Source organism: Hypanus sabinus, chromosome 22 (assembly GCF_030144855.1).
Source record: "Hypanus sabinus isolate sHypSab1 chromosome 22, sHypSab1.hap1, whole genome shotgun sequence".
In the NCBI taxonomy this organism is placed as follows: Eukaryota; Metazoa; Chordata; class Chondrichthyes; order Myliobatiformes; family Dasyatidae; genus Hypanus; species Hypanus sabinus.
The window spans coordinates 30,554,764-30,574,652 of NC_082727.1; the positions used below are offsets into that span (position 1 = coordinate 30,554,764).

Consider the following 19,889-nt stretch of genomic DNA (forward strand, 5'->3'; position numbering starts at 1 on the left):
CTCCTGAGTACTGCATGAATGTTGGGCTGAATTTTGTTTCAACCCAGTATGCTGACTCAGAACTACCAACTAAGCCAAAGTTGGCAATCATTCTGTAGTGTATATCTTTTATCCTCTGCAAAGTCCAAATACTACAAAGAGCCTCAAGCTTTGCCATTATGTCATTATGGCAAAGATCAGTTGGGAGCACTCTCTTCTGAGCTAGCACTCAAGTTAAGATTTTGTTCCAAGAACTTTCACACAAAATCTAGACCACTGCTTCACTTTTTGCCAGTGCTAAATTCTGGATGAGACATTGAAACTGAAACTCTGCTTTAAGAGTTTCTCAGTTTTCTGTTCTTTTATGTGAATGTGAATAACCTTAAACCCCCGTTCAAAAATTCTCATTTGGAAATGTCCGCTGTTCATTTTCCTCCATAGATGTATTCTGTTCTGGTGCAGCAGTCTGAATGTCCAGGAATGTAAGAAGCTGCAAGAGATTAGTGGATTTAAAAAGGCAACATCTATGCTCAATGATCCCATCAATTTGGCTTATACCATCTTCTCACAGCTACCTTCGGACAAGAGACACACAACCTTCAATTACCACTCCACCAGCTTCTAGAACATCTAGTTCAACCATTCATTTCTTGAAACAGTCTGCACAGTCCTAATCACTACTTTAGTAAAGCAACACTACAATAACTTTGACCACTTTACATCACTGTGGATGATTTTTTTGTTCCAATTGTGTTCCTTTGTAAAAAATTGTGCTGTGCAAAATCTACGTTTAGCTTATGTGCTTCTTGTGAGTATAGGAGTGTATGTGATGCTTATATGCCTGTAATACTGCTCCAACTAAGTTTTCATTGCACCTGCAGACATGTACTCGTGCATAATGACAATAAACTCAACTTCTTCTGCTGCCTGACATGCTGATATCGTCCAGCATCCCGTGTTGCTAGGAAATTAATCATTTCCTGCTGTTCCCCCAGCGTGTTGTGCGTGTTGCTTTGACCCCAGCATCTGCAGAGTATTTTGTGTTTTAAATTATTCAATGTGTTGCCAGGCAAAATATTCAAAGGTTCCTAGCGCATGTTTATTTCTCAGTCAAACTTGATAGAAAAGAGAATTTGTGCATTGCTAATTGCAGGGAACGGCCGCGGCATGTCCTAAAACAGAAAGCACTTGGTTGGCGGTAAGCACAAACTTTCGGAGGGCATGACCTGTGGAGAAGCACGTGGGAGGGGAGGGAGCCCGGCGTTTGACGTCACGAAGCAGGCAGGCGGGAGCGTCTCCTGGTGACGCCGACCGGGTTTGTTGCCGATCTCGAGTGGAGGGTGAGGATCGCGCCTGGCCGAGTGATGGGGAGTAATACCACGCTGAAAGGTAACGGCAGCCCCCGCCCTCTCTTTGCCTTGCTGCGTGCAAGGAGCCGGAGCGAGCAGGTCCGCCGCCCTCCCGCTTCAGGCGGCGCGAACTCCTGCCGCACAGCTCGGGAAGGACATCTGAAGGAGTCCTTTGATTGATCAGCGGGCGTCGCTGGCCTTGGCTGCTGCTGTGAGACAGCGCTTGCCTTTCGGTTGATGTGCAATAGGGTCAGTAGGAAGGTCAAATGCTAGGAACGCTGCTGAGGAATGCTAGTTCAATGTCAAGTGCCCTGGCTCAGACCCTGCCGTTCCAGAATTGGTTTAAATCGGCCTTCGAGCTGCACTCAACAGCTTATTGCATGCTGTTTGCCCTCTGACCTGACGCTGACCTTGCGGTCAAAGGTAACATTGCCTGAAACGAACGACCTCCCGTTCTCCTCTCAAATGTACTAGACTTCGCACTGTGTACTTGCTACGCAGTGCAATAACAGTTTAGGCTAATATGGTTTAAGTCTTCTGGTTTTGTTGAACGATTGCATATATGTTCAAAGCGCCTTAAAGCTGTTAATTTGCTCTCGGCTTCGCGTAGCCTGTGTTGTAATGAGACTATTTACCAGTTTTTTTTAACTGCTTTTTGTCTGCCTGCCCCTGTCGCACTAAACTAGTCAGCGCAGCACGACTCCATTTTACCCCCTTGGTTCAGCCCCTTCCCACCTGCGTCCGTGACGCTTCACATGCTCTCGATCTCCTCAGCATCCTTCAAATTCCCTGGCGCTGATCGCCTCATTTTCACCATGGATATCCAGACCCTATACACCTCTATCCCCATCAAGAAGGCCTTAAAGCTCTGGCTTCTTCCTCGACAACAGACTCGAGAAGTTCCCCTCTCGCATTGACCCCAGCGATGCTGCCTTTTCACTGGCTACGTGGAACAGACCGTGTTTCAAGCCTTCCTTAGTAATGCTTTCTGCGCTATATTGATGTCTGCATTGCTGCTGCTTCATTCGCCCAATTTCATCAACTTTGCTTTCAACTTCCTATCTCATAATTCCCATGGCATATTTCTGACTCCTCTCTCCCGTTTCTGATCTCTGTCTCCATCCCAGGAGACAAACTATCTGCCAATATCTTATAAACCTACTGATTCCCACCGCTATCTTAACTAGACTGCTTCCTACCCTGTCTCCTGTAAAAATGCTATTCCATTTTCTCGGTTCCTTTGTCTCTGATGCATCTGTTCCCAGGAGGAAGGTTTCCTTTCCAGGATATCACAGATGTCCTCCTTCAGAGAATGGGATTTCCTTTCCTGCACCACAGGTGCCTGCATCTCCATTTTCTGGTCATTCAAGTTTGCCCATCTTCCCACCACCTTAATAGTCCTTCTCTTGTCCTCACCCACCACCCCATGAGCCTCTGAATCCAACACATTACTCTCCACAACTTCCGCCATTTCCAACAGGATCAACCATCAAACACATCTTCACCTCCCTTGCCCCCCCCCCAACCACTCTGCTTTCTGCAGGGATCACTCCCTCCGTAATTTGATTTATCCCTCCCCACTCCATCCTGGCACTTATCCCTGCAAGCAGAAGTGCTACACCTAACCGTTCAACTCCTCCATTCATAGCCCCTAAGACCTTCCAGATGAGGCAGTATTTTATCTGCAAATCTATTGGGGTCATCTACTGTATCTGGTATTCCGGGTGCAGCCTCCTCTGTATTGGTGAGTCGTGACGTAGATTGGGAACCATTGCATCAACAAGTCTGTTCCATCTGCAATAAAACAGGATTTCCTGGTGGTGGACTATTTTTAATTCCTATCCCCGTTTTTATTATGACATGTCGGTCTGTGCCACTCCCAGGTTGGAGCAGCAACACATATTCCGTATAGGTTGCCTCTAACCCGATGGTATGAACATCATTTCTTCAACTTTCAGCAACTTCCCTCTTCCCCCTCTTCCCCCCTTCCCCCCTTCCCCCCTTCCCCCCTTCCCCCCTTCCCCCCTTCCCCCCTTCCCCCCTTCCCCCCTTCCCCCCTTCCCCCCTGCCCCCCTGCCCCCTGCCCCTCCCCCTCCCCCCCTTCCCCCTTCCCCCCTTCCCCCTTCCCCCTTCCCCCCTTCCCCCCTTCCCCCCTTCCCCCCTTCCCCCCTTCCCCTCTTCCCCCCTCTTCCCCCCTCCTCCCCCCTCCTCCCCCCTCCTCCCCCCTCCTCCCCCCTCCTCCCCCCTCCTCCCCCCTCCTCCCCCCTCCTCCCCCCTCCTCCCCCCTCCTCCCCCCTCCTTCCCCCCCTCCTTCCTTCCCCCCCTCCTTCCCTCTTCCCTTTCAATTTCCACTCTGGCTTCTTCTTACCCCTCCTCACTTGCCTATCACCTCCTTTGGTGCCACTCCTCCTTTCTGTCATGGTCCACTCTTCTCTCCAATTAGATTCCTTCTTCTCCAGCCCTTTACCTTTTCCACCTGTCACCTCCCAGCATTTCACTTCACCCCCACCCCCAACCACCTGGCTTTACCTATCACCTTCTAGTTTGTCCTCCTTTGCCTTCCCCCTCCTCTTCCTTATTTTGGAATCTTCCCCGTTTTACAGTCCTGAATAAAGGTCTTGTCCTAAAATGTTAACTGTGTATTTATTTCTGTAGACACTGCCTGACCTGTTGAGTTCCTCCAACGTTTTGTATGTGTTGCTCTGGATTTCAAGCTTCTGTAGAATCTTTTGTGTTTTCTTTTTCTCCTTTTTCCTATGTAAATTAATTTTGAATTCCCACATCAGCAGGGCACAATGTGAATTTTCATGCTATTGGATTATCTCACATTATATAGTCTTTCAGCTCCAGATACTTAAAGTTATTAATTAATTCATGAAATCTCCCCTCTGCAGTATAGTCAAATAATAGGTGGTATATATTAGAAACATAGAAACATTGAAAACCTAAGCACAATACAAGCCCTTCAGCCCACAAAGTTGTGCTGAACATGTGCCTACCTTAGAAATTACTAGATTTTCTAAGCTCCATGTACCTATCCAAAAGACTCTTAAAAGACCCTATCATATCTGCCTTCACCACCATCGCCGGCAGCCCATTCCATGCACTCAACACTCTCTGAGTAAAAAAACTCACCCCTGACATCTCCTCTGTACCTACTCCCCAGCACCTTAAACCTGTGTCCTCTTGTGGCAAGGATTTCAGCCCTGGGGAAAAAGCCTCTGACTATCCACATGATCAATGCCTCTCATCACCTTATACACCTCTATCAGGTCACCTCTTATCTTCCGTCGCTCCAAGGAGAAAAGGCCGAGTTCACTCAACCTAATCTCATAAGGCATGCTGTCCAATCCAGGCAACATCCTTGTAAATCTCTGCATCCTTTCTATGGCTTTCATATCCTTCCTGTAGTGAGGCAACCAGAACTGAGCACAGTACTCCAAGTGGGGTCTGACCAGAGTCCTATATAGCTGCAACATTACCTCTTGGCTCCTAAATTCAATTCCACGATTGAAGAAGGCCAATACACCATACACCTTCTTAACCACAGAGTCAACCTGCGCAGCTGCTTTGAGTGTCCTATGGACTCGAACCCCAAGATCCCTCTGATCCTCCATACTGCCAAGAGTCTTACCATTAATACTACATTCTTCCATCATATTTGACCTACCAAAATGAACTCCTTATCCGCGGATTCCGTGTGCGTGGATTCAACCAACCGCAGATTGGGAAAACCCGGAAGTTCTCTGTCCAGTACTTGTTGCTTGAGCACGTACAGACTTTTTTCTTGTATTATTCCCTAAACAATGCAGTATAACAACTATTTACATAGCATTTACATTGTATTAGGTATTATAAGTAATCTAGAAATGACTTAAAAGTACAGGCAGTCCCCGGGTTATGAATGAGTTCAATTCCTGAGGCTGTCTTTAAGTCGGATTTGAAGTCTGAACAGGTACATCCGGTATTATTTAGTGTCAGTTAGTCAAACGATTTTCTTAGTATATAGTACATATTTTACCTTTCTATGCATATAAAACACATAAACATACTTATTTCAATAATTTAACCAGTGCGTTGCTTAGTAATAATTGTAGCTTTCAACAGGGCAGGACCTTTCACATTCTCCATTAAAATTTTTCCAATCGTTGACTGACTGTAGCCTAATGCATTCCCAACGACCGATGGCGTTTCACCTCTTTCCGATCGCTTTATTCCACCTTATTTTCAATCGTGATCGTGATTATTTTTGTGAACAGAAACACTGTGGATTCAGAGCTCTGCCACCAGGTCCTAATGTCCACTGCACGGAGTCATGTTAAATACAATCTGGAGTGCCGCTGGGTCCTAAAGACCACTGCGCTGATACATGTAAATAAGGGACTTGAGCATCCGTGAATTTTGGTATCCACGAGGGGTCCCGGAACCAATTCCCCCGTGACTCTACTTCACACTTATCTGGGTTGAACTCCACCTGCCACTTCTCAGCCCAGTTTTGCATCCTATCAATGTCCCGCTGTAACCTCTGACAGCCCTCCATACTTATCCACAACACCTCCGACCTTTGTGTCATCAGCAAACTTACTAACCCATCCCTCCACTTCCTCATCCAGGTCATTTTGGTGTTTCTCGGACTGGCTGGAGGTGACTAGTGGGGTACCACAGGGCTCTGTATTGGGACCACAGCTCTTTACGATTTATGTCAATGATTTAGATGAGGGCATTGAAAACTATATCAGCAAGTTTGCTGATGATACTAAACTGGGTGGCAGTGTGACATGCGAAGAGGACGTTAGGAGAATACAGGGAGACTTGGATAGGCTGGGTGAGTGGGCAGATACTTGGCAGATGTCATTCAATGTGAATAAATGTGAAGTTATCCACTTTGGAAGCAGGAACAAGAGGGCAGAGTATTGTCTGAACGGTGTAGAGTTAGATAAGGGAGAATTGCAAAGAGACCTAGGAGTCCTAGTTCATCAGTCAATGAAGGTGAATGAGCAAGTGCAACAGGCAGTGAAGAGGGCAAATGGAATGTTGGCCTTTATTACAAGGGGAATTGAGTACAAGAGCAAGGATGTCCTTTTGCATTTGTACAGGGCCCTGGTGAGACCACACCTGGAATATTGTGTACAGTTTTGGTCTCCAGGTTTAAGGAAGGACATTCTGGCAATTGAGGAAGTGCAGCGTAGATTCACTAGGTTGATTCCTGGGATGGCAGGGCTGTCTTACGCAGAGAGATTGGAGAGATTGGGCTTGTACACACTGGAATTGAGGAGATTGAGAGGGGATCTGATTGAAACGTTTAAGATAATTAAAGGATTTGATCGGATTGAGGCAGGAAATATGTTCCAGATGTTGGGAGAGTCCAGTACCAGAGGGCATGGATTGAGAATAAGAGGTCAGTTATTTAAAACAGAGTTGAGGAAAAACTTCTTCTCCCAGAGAGTTGTGGAGGTGTGGAATGCACTGCCTCGGAAGTCGGTGGAGGCCAATTCTCTGGATGCTTTCAAGAAGGAGCTAGATAGATATCTGATGGATAGGGGGATCAAGAGATATGGGGACAAGGCAGGGACTGGGTATTGATAGTGAATGATCAGCCATGATCTCAGAATGGCGGTGCAGACTCGAGGGGCCGAATGGTCTACTTCTGCACCTATTGTCTATTTATAAAAATCATGAAGAGTAAGGGTCCCAGGACAGATCCCTGAGGCACTCCACTGGTGACTGACCCCCATGCAGAATATGACCCGTCTACAACCACTCTTTGCCTTCTGTGGGCAAGCCAGATCTGGATCCACAAAGCAATGTTCCCTTGGTTCCCATGCCTCCTTATTGGAATAATAATAATATTGAAATATTCATCACAGATTAAATTTGCACAATATGGACTATTGTATGAAAGTATTCATTTTTATTTATTTCAGTATTATTTTTAGCAGCACTAATGAATGAACTTCTACCTGTTAATGCTACAATTTCCAGCACTTTTTCCCTACATCTTATAACAAACAAGTAAATCAGTGGATCAATTGTAAACTTATTTGTTTTACTTGCAGCAAGGGAAGACCACTGCACAAGAGCCGGTGATAGCTTCCAGAAAAAAAAACAGAGTAGTCACTCCTTTGTACACAAGTGTTAGCTACTGCGCGTCAGTTTAAGGTCAGGGTGCATTCTGTTTGCCTGCTTATTCAATGTACCTGGCATTCTTCCAGTAATTGAGTCTGCTGGTCTGCAGTTTGTCAAGGACTCGGGGTCCATTGAAATGAACACTAGTAATAAAGCACTCTGGTACAATACAGGTTTCATTTTCTTACAGCCAAAAACGCCATTTTGTTACTACAGGTAAAGTATGTTTCCACATGCCTCATAGTCAATGCTTAGTCAAAACATATGCTTTCTATTCCTGGCTGTATTACTATGATGAGCATTACATGATACATTAGATCTTATTTTGCTGCTCACTGCATCCTTGGCTTCACTCTGGCTCCATCCCAGGTTCTCTCCAGCTTTTAATTTGCCTTTGTTTCTAAAGTTAAAATGGCTTCTGAGCACCCTTTGATCAATAGTAAATGACCTTGGCTTAATAGGAACTTAAAAAAAAACACAGGCATTCTCTTGTGTGTAGTCTAATCATTCTTTAGTATTAATTAATCATACATTAACTCAAGCTGTCAGTCATCCACATTTTTGCTAAAAGCGTGTTATGCAGAGATACTCTCTAAGGTGTTAAGAATCTCCAGCTAGTCGATTTATTTGATTCTTATAATTATTAACAAACAATACAGTAGGTTTTATGCCTGATTTATATGTTAGCCTTGGCTCAGTATAAGTACTCTTGTCTCAGAGCTTAAGCCTGGATAAACAGGTGGCCCAAGAAAAAGATTCTTAGAAAATCTGCAATATTCAGTATTTACCAGGATGTTGCCAGTTTAAGAGGGCTTGTGCTATCAGAAGAGAATGGACAGACTTGGGTTGTTTTATCTGGAATGGCACTGGCTGAAGGGAGACATGATGAAAGTTCATAAAAGCTATAATAGGTTTGGTATATTTATCCCAGTATTGAAATGGATGCATTGAAGGTAAGAGGAGGATGTTCAGAGGAGGATGTTCAAAGGAGATGTGTGGTTCAGGATGTTTGAAATGGAGAATGCTGGGTGTCTGGAATGTGCTGTCGGTGGTGGAGGCTAATACACTGGAGGCATTTAAGAGGCTCTTAAATAGGCACATGAATACGTAGAGAACACAATGTCATGGACTGTTGAGGCTAGAAAGAACTTAAAGATTAGCTTTATTTATCGCATGTACATTGAAACATACAGTGAAATGCACAGTGTTGTGTCAAATCAAAACAGCTGGGGGTAGCTCACATGCATCATTACATGCCCACACTAACCGTAACCTGTATGTCTTTGGAATGTGGGAGGAAAATGGAGCACCTGGTGGAGACTGGTGTGGTCACAGGGAGAACATACAAACAGACAGAAGTGGCAATCGACTCGGATCACATAGTGCTGTAAAACATTGCACTAAATGTCATGCTACTGTGACAGCCAGGAGTCATTATTTCAATTGGTTTGGTATATAATATCATGGGAAGAAGGACCTTTTGCTCTAATGTACCTTCAGTGTTGCATGCCCATTAACTCTTGTGAATACATGATCCATGATGACTCAAAGAGAAGGAAGGGCCTACAGGCTGGTCCCAAGAGCCTTGCATCTTTGTGCCAGGAGCACACACAGGCCTACTGTGGTAGCAGGACTGCACAAAGAATGCATGCCCCCATCTGCCTCCTGTCCCATCTGCACTAGAGTCTCGTGTATCTCAAAGTGGCTTCATCAGAGTGGAAAGGAGTTGCTCTTGATTCAAACTGGCCAGTTAAGAAGGTGATGAGTGCCATTTCATTATGAAAAGAGAGCAACTTTGGTTGCAGTCTTTACAATGAGGCATTAACTGTTGATGGTTGAATGGTGCCATAACAACTCAACATCAGCAAAACCAAAGAGCTGATTACTGACTACAGGGGGAATGGTCCAATCCTCATTAGGGAGGTTGGAGATAGAGAGGGTCAGTAATTTTAAATTCATTGGCATTACCATATCAGAGAATCTTTTCTGGGATCAGCACGTAGTTGCCATGCCAAAGAAGGCACAGCAGCACCTCTACTTTTTTAGAAGTTTGCACAGATTTGGCATGTTATCTAAAACTTTGATAAACCCATAGATGCACAGTGGAGATTATCCTGACTGGTTGCACCATGGCCTGGAATGGAAACACCAATACTCAGTAGTGGAAGAGTCGACAGAAAGGGCTGGATACAGCTTAGTCCATCACAGGCAAAGACCTCTCCACCATAGAGCACATTTACAAGGACCGTTACTATAAGAAAGTAGCAAACGTCATCAAATACCCCCATCATCCTGGCTTTCTTCTCACTAATACCATCAGGAAGGAGGTACAGGAGCCATAGGTTCCACATCACCAATTATTACTCTACAACCATCCGACTGCTGAATCAGAGTGGATAACACTGCAAAGTAAAACCTAACATCATGAATGGCAGTGATGCTTCACTCCCTGATGCACACTTTAAAAGGGGGAATAAAACTACCTGCATGTGAATCCCTGCAGCATCCAGTGTCCCAGTGCTCTCCGCCTCAGAGGCCGATGTCATAACATCTTTCAAGAGGGTGAACCCTTGCAAGGTATCAGGTCGGGGCTCTGAAAACGTGCCACCCAACTGGTGAGAGTATTCAAGGACGTCTACAATCTCTCACAGCTGCAGTAGGAGATTCCCACCTTCTAAAGGGTGACAATCTACCAGTGCCCAAGAAGAGCAGGGTGAACTACCTCAGTGGCACTCTCATCTATTGTGAAGTGCTTTGAGAGGTTGGTCATGGCTAGAATTAACTTAGACCGTTGGTGCAAGAGAGGGTGGCTTTTGAGCATCTCAGAATCTACTGATCTTCAGCGATTGTCACAAACAATAGTCTCTAGAGTTTATAGAGAGTGATGCGTGAAAACAAAAAAAATCCAATGAGAGACAGTTCTGTTAGAGAAAGAAAATGTGGGCCACATTCTGTGGGTCAGACTAGTAAGAGCTGATGGGATGTCAAATAACCAGGCTTATCAATGGTGGTGCGCAGAGGAGTAGCTCTGAATGTACAACATGTGAAAACCTTGGAGGTGGGTGAGCTACAGCAGCAGAAGACAGCGAACATCCACTCCGTGACCACTTTATTTGCTACAGGAAGTACCTAATAAAGTGGCTGTTGAGTGTAAAATGTACACATTCTGCAACTTCAGTGTAAGTAATAGTTTAGCTTGGTTGACGTCATGGAAAAAGTTTGACATTATTGTGCTGCTTCCTGCATTGTTTAAAAGTAGGTAATTAAGTTCACTTTCTGAAATAATGTAGTAAAATGCCTATTTAACTTTAACCAAAGATTTTTCTCTGATTTCTTCCCTTGAACAGAATGGGTCGCAGGCATTTCACTGGCAGTTGGAGCTGCTGCTGTTGGTTATGTGGCCTACAGAACTTTATATGCAAAAGACAAAGGCTGCAAGTCGTTGGTGAACCTAGACATCCAGAAGGATACGCCTAAAGTAGTTCATGCTTTTGATATTGAAGATCTGGGAGACAAAGCTGTGTATTGTAGATGCTGGCGATCTAAACAAGTAAGAGTGCCCCTTTTGTTGCATCACTTTATGTCCTGGAGAGCTGGGAGTGTATGGGGTCATGGAATGAAACTTGTGGATATATGTGAAAAAGAGGGAATGTGTGGGATGGTCTTCCAAAATGGATCTTAGCAGTGAATTGGATAAGTAGCTGAAAACATTGAATAGGTTTATGATAAAATTCAGACATATATATGTAATACCATAGAATATTGGAACCCGTGTGCACCAAAATGATTTTTGTCAATTGTTTACATTCCAATGTTGATATTACCTTGAAGGCATGCTTTGCTTTCAACTTCGTTTTATTTTCAATTTTAAGGAGGTGGGTCAGCTCTTTGATTCTGAACAAATAGTGTTTCGGGGGAAAAAAAATATCTTGTGTAAAGTTGGCAACCCCCCCCCCCCCAAGAAGTAAGGCACTGGTGTGCTGTAGGACAGCACGGTACCGACGCAGGGGTGGCATGATAGAGCGCCAGCTGCAGCTGCTTCCCTGAGTTCCACCCCAACTGGCATGTTCTCCCTGTGGCTATCGCCCAAGTGCTGTTGTTTCCCTTCACATTCCAAACATGTGGTTTTCAGGTCAATTAGCTGGTGTAAATTACCTATAGCATTGGGGTGGGGGGGGGGGGGGAAGTAGGAAGAGAATTGGGCAGGAGTTGATTAGCACTGTTCTGAGAGTCAGTCTAGACTCAGTGGGCTGAATGGCCTCTTATGCTGTAAAGTAATATGTTTATTAGTTCAAGTAATTTGCTGTCTCATTCTTTGCCCAGTAGTATATTATCTGTTTTAATATTAGCAAGTGTTGGTGTTTTTGCAATTGTTTTGATATCTGTCTGAAAATCAAACTTCAGTTAGTGAATAAAGAAGCTTTTCCCTCATCGATGGATCAGGCATCAAAAAATTTGGAGAGACACAAAACATCTTTTCTGCCCGTCCAAATTACAGAATGCCAGATTTGCTTAATTACTATCTTCCTGCAAATCAGAGCAAATATGTCCAACACAAAGCAAAAGATGCCAAGCACTGACAGGAAGTTGGGTTTCAAAGTCATGTTCCAGGACTTGCCTTAACTATCAGTATTCTGATCTATGAGTGGGTGCACAAAAAAATTATAGCAGGACTAGGCCACTCAGCTCCTGAAGCCTGCCCCACTACTCAGCATGATCAACGATGACCTTTGCTGGCTCCAAGTTCTCTTCTGTACCAGTTCCACATAACCCTCAGTTCATCTACCTTTTTTATCTTTCTCCACCTTGAATACATTTAATGATTTAGTCCCCACCACTCTTGGTGGAAGTGAGTTTCAGAGATTCATGACCCTCTGAGAGGAGAGATTTCCAAAACAAGAAAAATAGGTAATGGAATTGTCTACCGAGTAAGCAGTGGCTTACTGAAATCCGAGACCAAGAAGTGATAGATGAATGTGACAGGTTCATGCATTTTAAACAACCTCAGGCTGGTGATGGATGGCAGTCTCCGTCCAAGGATGTGGCTCAGGCTTAGTTGACTTTTTAAGTTGGTAGAGATGTTTTAGGAGACAGAGAGGGGAGTTAGATGGCAGGTTAGGGTTTAGGGACAGGGATGTGGAGGAGGTAGATGCCAGGCCTCCGCTCTTGTGTTCTATGTTCAACATCCTGGAATATTGATGCATTCTGAAGGACATCCGCATTCCAGGCCTCCTCTCCTCTCTCAGAGGTCAGCAACCAGGAGCCTGTGGTTTGCGAGGCCTGGAATTCAGGTTCCCTTCATTGGCTAGTTCGGGGGGAGGGTTCAATACCAAAGATCAGAGCCTGAAAGTCGATGGATGAAGGCTGGAGGTCTGTTTGTGTATGTGGGTGGATGGGAGGGAGAAAGGGGCTTGTTTTGTCGCTGCTTGTGTTCTGTCTTCTTATGGTTAGCAGCGAAATGTGTGGCGACACTTGTGGGCTGCCCCAGAACGTCCCTGAGCTTTTGTTGGTGTTACTGCAAATTATACATTTCACGGTATGTTTTGATGTCCGTGTGAGAAATAAATCGTAAACCTGAATTGAATATCGTGTGAAAGTCAGGTCAACAGTATGTTGGAGTAAGCGGCTCGAGTGGTAAATTAGTAATTTGACAAGTATTGATCTAAGAATGGGAGAGAGCGAGGCCACGTAAGAAGGGTGGAAATGGGATGTTTTCCTGACAGAGGGGATATATGGAGCAAAAGTAACCTTGGATCAAATGTGCTATCAAGGTGTGATCAGTCTTGTTAACTCCGATCCAGTTGCTGAGGGGGAGAAAGATTCATTGTTTATAAATGGAAGATTGTGGTACTTGTAGTAATTAGCTCATAAAGCAAACAGAAAGTTGCAGCTTGATTCAGCTGTCATTGTATCCAATATTCTTCATCGTGAAACCACAGGGTGTGGCATTGGTCATCACAGAAGGTCACTGAAAATGATTCTTCATGTTAGAGGTATGAGGAAAAAGCAGAAGATGGTCGTTTGAAACTTCCATCTCCAAGTGTCCATTAACTTCCCGGTAATCATCACTATTAGCCAGCCATTCCTTGTGTTTGTCTTCAGATAAATATTCCTACTTTGACTTACTACAAATTGAGCTTTGACCAGCAACCAATCTGGACATCAGAAGTTTGAGAGGAGAGCATTTCACTCGGGATACTGCTGGAGTAGAAAAAAGCAGCAGTGGATCGTGGCGGTGTAAATTGAGCTCTGGCCAGTGACGATTGGCATTTGGGATTGACTAGCAAGAGCAAATTAATGGAATGCAGGGGCAAGTGCAGCAGCCATTATCGTAGTGGACGGAGTCAGGGAGATCACGATTTAGCTCTTTGAGGCTTCAGTCAGGGAAAGCAAAAAAAAAGCTCTAGGTTGAGTTTTATTTTTCCCTTCCCATTTTTGTATCTCAGCTAGGACAGTAGGGATGCGAGGCAGGATGCGAGGCTCCTCTTGCAGGATGTGGGAAGGCAGGGAGACTTCCAGTGCCCCTGATAACCACAGTAAGAAGTGCATCCGGCTGCAGCTTCTAACCATCTGTATTGAGTTGGAACTGAAACTGCATGAACTCTGGATATTTCACGAGGCTGAGCGGGTGATAGATAGGACATACAGAGAGGTAGTTACACCCAAGGTGCAGAACACAGGAAACTGGGTGACAGGAAGGGGAAAGATGTTAAGGAGCCAATGCAGAATACCCTGTGGCCACCCCTGTCAATAACAGTTACTGGTTGGGGGGGGGGGGCGGGCGGTGATTGACAAAACAGAGCAAAGTTACAGTAGTTGGGTCTCTGAAACTGAGTCTGTCTCTGTGACTTAGAAGTGAAGTGGGGGGGGAAGAAGAGGCATGCTATGGTGATAGGGGATTCATTGGTTAGGGAGGTTCTGTGGGCGAGAACAAGATTCTGGATACTATGTTGTCACCCGGGTGCCAGGCTCCTGAATATCTTGGATCAAGTCCTCAGCATTCTTAAATGAACAGCCAGAAGTTGTGATTCACGTAGGTACCATTGACATGGGTAAGATGAGTGACAAGTTTCTGTATAGGGAGTTAGCTGCTAAATTAAAGGGCAGGATCACCAGGGTTGTGATTTCAGGATTGATATCTGTGCCACGTCCTGGTGAGGCCAGAACTAGGAAGATTATGCATTTTAACTTGGCTAAGGAGTTGGTGTAGGAAAGAAAGCATAAGATTTTTGGATCATTAGGCTCTCTTCCAGGGAAGGTGGGACCTGTACAGAAGGTTTGCACCTGAACGGAAGGGGGACTAATATCCTAGCAGGGAGGTTTACTAATGTTGCATGATGGGGTTTAAACTAGAGTTACAGGGGGATGGGAACCACAGTGCCAGAACTGTTAGTAGAGAGGTTGTGGAGGAAGATATTGGTAAGGCTTCAGACAAAGTCAGGAATCAAAAGGTCGAGAATGGTATGACTAGTGTTTTGAGCTGCGTATGTTTCAGGAAGTATTGTAGGAAAGGTGGATGAGATCAGAGCATGGATCAAAAACTGGAAATATGATGTTGTAGCCATTAGTGAGACTTGGTTGCAGGAGGGGTAGGACTGGCTGCTCGATATTACAGGGTTATGTTATTTTGGACTGGGAGTGTGAGGGATTAAAGGAGAAGGGAAGGCATTACTACTCAAGGATAATGTCACAGCAGTGCTCAGGACAAATTGGAGAACTCAACTGGTGAAGCCTTATGGGTGGAAGTGAGAAATAAGAAAAGTATGACCATGTTAATGGGGCTATATTTTAGACCACCCAACAGTCCTAGGGATTTAAAGGAACAAATCTGTAAAGAGGTTCCAGACTGTTGCAAGAAACAAGGTTCTTATTATAGGTGATTTTAACTTTCCATATATTTACTGGAAATTCCATACTGTAAAAGGACTGGATGGGATAGAACTTGTCATGTGTTCAGGAACATTCCCTTCATCAGTATGTAGAAGACCCAATGAGAGAGCCTGCAGTACTGTTGTTAAGGAATGAGACAGGGCAGGTGACAGAAGTTTGAGTAGGGGAACACTTTGCAACCTGTAACCGCAATGTCATTAGTTTCAAATTAAATATACAACAAGATAGTTCTAATCTGCTGGTTGAGATTCTAAATTGGAGAAGGGCCAATTTTGATGGTATCAGAGATGATCTGGCAAGTGTGGATTGGGACAGACTATTTTCTGGCAAAGATGTACTTGGAAAGTGGGAGACTTCAAAAACTAAATTTCAGGAGCACAAAGCTCATATGTGCCTGTCAGAAGGTAAACATAACAAGTGTGGGGAACCTTGGTCTTCAAGAGATATTGAGGCCCTGGTTAAATTTTTTAAAAAGTAAGTGCATAGCAGTTGTAGGCCGGTAGGAACAAATGAAGACGTACAAAAAAGCTGGATGAACTCAGCAGGTCAGGCAGCATCCGTTGAAAGGAGCAGTCAATGTTTCAGGTCAAGACCCTTCGTCAGGACTAAAGGAGGAGGGGGCAGGAGCCCTATAAAGAAGATGGGGGGAGGGTAGAAAACCAATCAGCGGAAAGATCAAGGGGTGGGGGAGGGGATAGGCAGGAGAGGGTGAAGAAGGAATCTAAGGGGAAAGCACTATGGGTAGTAGAAGAAGGCAGAGTCATGAGAGGTGATAGGCAGCTAGAAGAGGAGGCAGAGTGAAGGTGGGATGGGGGAAGGGAGAGGGAGCGAATTGCCAGAAGTTGGCGAATTCAATATTCATACCAAGGGGCTGGAGACTATCCAGACGGTATATGAGATGTTGTTCCTCCAGCTGAAGTTTGGCCTCATTATGGCAGTAGAGGAGGCCATGTATGGTCATATCTGAATGGGAATATGAAGGAGAGTTGAAGTGAGTGGCAACTGGGAGATCCTGTCTGTTGTGGCAGATGGTGCTCAACGAAGTGGTTCCCCAATCTGCGTTGGGTCTCACCAATGTAAAGGAGGCCACACCGGGAGCACCCCCCCCCCACCCCCACAGACTCACAAGTGAAGTGTTGCCTCACCTGGAAGGACTGTTTGGAGGCCTGAATGGTGGTAAGAGATGAGGTGTAGGGACAGGTGTAGCACTTATGCTTGCAGGGGTAAGTGCCAGGTGGGAGATCTGTGGGGAGGGACGTTTGGACCAGGCAGTCACGGAGGGACATCTTTCCCTCTCTACCCCTCTCTAGTCGTGTTCCACAGAGATTGGTGCTGGGTCCTTTGTTAAATGGCATCTATATAAATGATCTGGATGATAATATGATTAACTGGAGCAGCAAATCTACGAATGACACCAAAATTCGGGGTGCCATGGACATTGAGGAAGGCTTGCAGAGGGATCTGCATCAGCTGGAAAAAATGGGCTGAAAAATGGCAGGTGGAATTTAATGCAGACAACTGCAAGGTTTTGCAGTTCACTAGGACGGACCAGGGTAGGTCTTACACAGTAGGACACTGAGGAGTGTGGTAGAGCAAGGGGATCTGGGAATACAAGTACATAATACATTGAAAGTGGCGTCGCAGGTAGATAGGTTCGTAAAGAAATCTTTTAGCACATTGGCCTTCATAGATCAATATACTGAGTACAGAAGATGTGATATTATGTTGAATTTATATAAGACATTGCTGACCCCCAAGTTGGAGTATTGTCTGCAGTTTTGGTCACCTACCTACAGGAGAGATGTAAACAAGGTTGAAAGTGCAGAGAAAATATGCAAGAATGTTGCTGGGTGTGGAGGACTCAAGTAATAAGGAAAAATTGAATAGGTTAGTACTGAATTCTTTAAAACATAGAAATTTGGGAGGTGATTTAATAGAGGTATACAAAATTATGAGGGGTATAGATAGGGTAAAAGCAAGCAGGCTTTTTTCCACTGAGGCTGGGTGGGACTAAAACCAGAGATCATGGGGTAAGGGTGAAAGGTGAGAAGTTTAAGGGGAATATGAGGGGAGACCTCTTCACTCAGAGGGTCATGAGAGTATGGAATGTGCTGCCAGCACAAGTGGCACATGCAAACTCAATTTCAGCGAAGTTTGGATAGGTACATGGCTTGTAGGGATATGAAGGGCTCTGTGTTCCCGGAGAGGCCGATGGGAGTAGGCATGGACTAGATGGGCTGAAGAGCCTGTATCTGTGCTTTACTTCTCTATGACTACTTGTTTGACCCTTTCATTTATTGATTTTGTTGATGGTTTTTCACACTTGTCAGTATTACTTGCCACACAATGTGTTTATTCCAGTTTTTTATGCTCTTTGAATTACTTACTTTTTTGATTTTACCAATTATAAAATACTATATTCAAAAATTAAAACTATAAGCTGAAAGAATTCCTTGAAGTTATTTCACTTTTCTCTTTATTTCAATATCTTAATGCTATTTGTCATTTTTTCTTCCAGGAAACTTTGTGTTTTCTGTCTTAAGTTGTCTTATGATTAATTTGTTCATGCATCTAAATTAACAATATCAGTTCATCTAACCTAATGCAGTTAAACTCCCCCATTATCATGTCACTGTATTATACTGTAAACACTTTAAAACACTTTTTGTAATGCTATTTACATTGTAAATACATCATGCTGTATTTAGTTATTTATGCACATTTTATTCCATTATCTGTTCTTTAACCTCTAATTTGTATTATAAGCTCTTATATTTTTCTTTAATTTTTATGTAATACTTCATCCTTTATAATTGTTGAATGTTATTGCTTTTTGTTGCAGGCCTTGTCCTGACAACACAAATCAGTAAATTCCTAATACATATACGGTAAATGTATCCTTGATCAGATCATTACTTGCCCTGTCAATTCCTGTAGATGTCAAATAATATTGTCTTCTTGACATTAAGCCTTTCATTTAGAGAGAGAGATGCTTGTCTTCCATTTGAAGGACTAGCCTTCCTTCTCCCAGAAGCAGATTAATTTTCATTCAATTTCTTTAAAGCTAACTGGCTTCAGCTCTTTGGTATTTCCAAATCCAAAATTTTGTCTCATCTTTCTTGGTGTGTTGTGTTCCATTTTTGTACATGTTGTCGAGGTGTTTGCCTTATTAAACAATAGTGCACAACAAGATGTGCATCACCTCACAAAACTGCTTCAGGTGAAAATTGCAAATTCCGGCAATATTTCTAGCTTGCTTAACATTAAAATTTGTGTTAATCATATTTATTAATTCTATGAGCAAATTTTAACGTGGACTGAATGAATGTGACCCGCTTATAAAGATACTTGCAGTATAATACAGTAGTCTTGCAGCTGATAGTTGGAATGCTGACCATTCAGTAAAGATCTAGAGAGACTACACAATTGTTTCTCATCATATTCAAATGTAGCTCCCAACTATCAGAAAAGACTGCAGTCCTAACATCAATCCTCATGAGGTACCAATATTAGTCATAATCTGATCACTCGTGTCAAGTGTGATGTTCTCCTAAAGGATTGCCTATTGGTGCCTTAATGGTGAACATGACTTGGTTTACCATTGGAAGGCTGATGCACCTCACAGTCCATGACAGATCAAGTAGCTACGACATGTATGTGTTTCACCTACATAATTAAAAAATATATATCTTGGAAGTGCTTGTGCACCAGTTGCATTATTCTCTTACAACTGTTTTAATGAAGTTATATTTTATGAACGTAAGGAGCTCAGTATATTGCGTAAAAAGCTAAAGATGTTTCTGTTTTGTATTTCAGTTCCCAATGTGTGATGGTTCTCACACTAAACACAACGAAGAAACAGGAGACAATGTAGGACCATTGATAATCAAAAAAAGAGAAGCCTGATTCAAGGATGATTTAAAAATTTGTAAAACTGTGTTTTAATGCACACATTTTTGCTGCACACCGCCCCTGTTGGTCTAAAATGAAATAGATGTATACTGTGTGGTACAGGCTTTAATTTTCAGCACTGTATGACTTTGGAAACACTAATGTTGGGTAACGTCATTGGAGGTGTTCTTTTAAATGTCACTGTTTGTTAATTACTATCTGTGTATATAAAGTAACATATTGAAGTGATGCAATGTGAAATAAATTTCTTCAGATTGTAGTTTTAAAAAAAACTATTTTGATCAATTTACCAAGATCAAATGAATAAAAGATTAGAAGTTGTTTGAAATCTGACTACTCAAGCTTCAGTCAAATAATATTTTCCCTCAGTTGGCTATAAAGATACAAATTCTTTTTCTTCAAGTTTCCAAACTTTTCCGTTTACTTTCAGTTTTGGCCATGGGGAAGCATGGGAAAGAAGGGACTGGAAAAGACTTTGCTGTGCAGCAGGCCTGTTCCAGAAACAGAAAAGTTTTCATTTATAGTGGCCATCATATTGCTGTCAACAAGTATTATGAATTGGGGTCACTGCTGCAATATGGGTAATGAGGCAGACAATTTCTACACAAGTTCCTGAAGAGAATAATGTAATTA

The 19,889-nt window shown here is 43.5% G+C and overlaps 1 protein-coding gene across 1 annotated transcript; it reads left to right on the plus strand.

Annotated features, from left to right (window-relative positions):
* Window positions 1-1,225: 1,225 nt before the first annotated feature.
* On the plus strand, window positions 1,226-19,589 carry cisd1 (CDGSH iron sulfur domain 1). Its single transcript, XM_059947427.1, has 3 exons — window positions 1,226-1,368; window positions 10,802-11,004; window positions 19,161-19,589. The coding sequence occupies exons 1-3, from the start codon at window positions 1,344-1,346 to the stop codon at window positions 19,248-19,250; spliced, it is 318 nt and encodes a 105-aa protein (XP_059803410.1). The 5' UTR covers window positions 1,226-1,343; the 3' UTR covers window positions 19,251-19,589.
* Window positions 19,590-19,889: the final 300 nt, after the last annotated feature.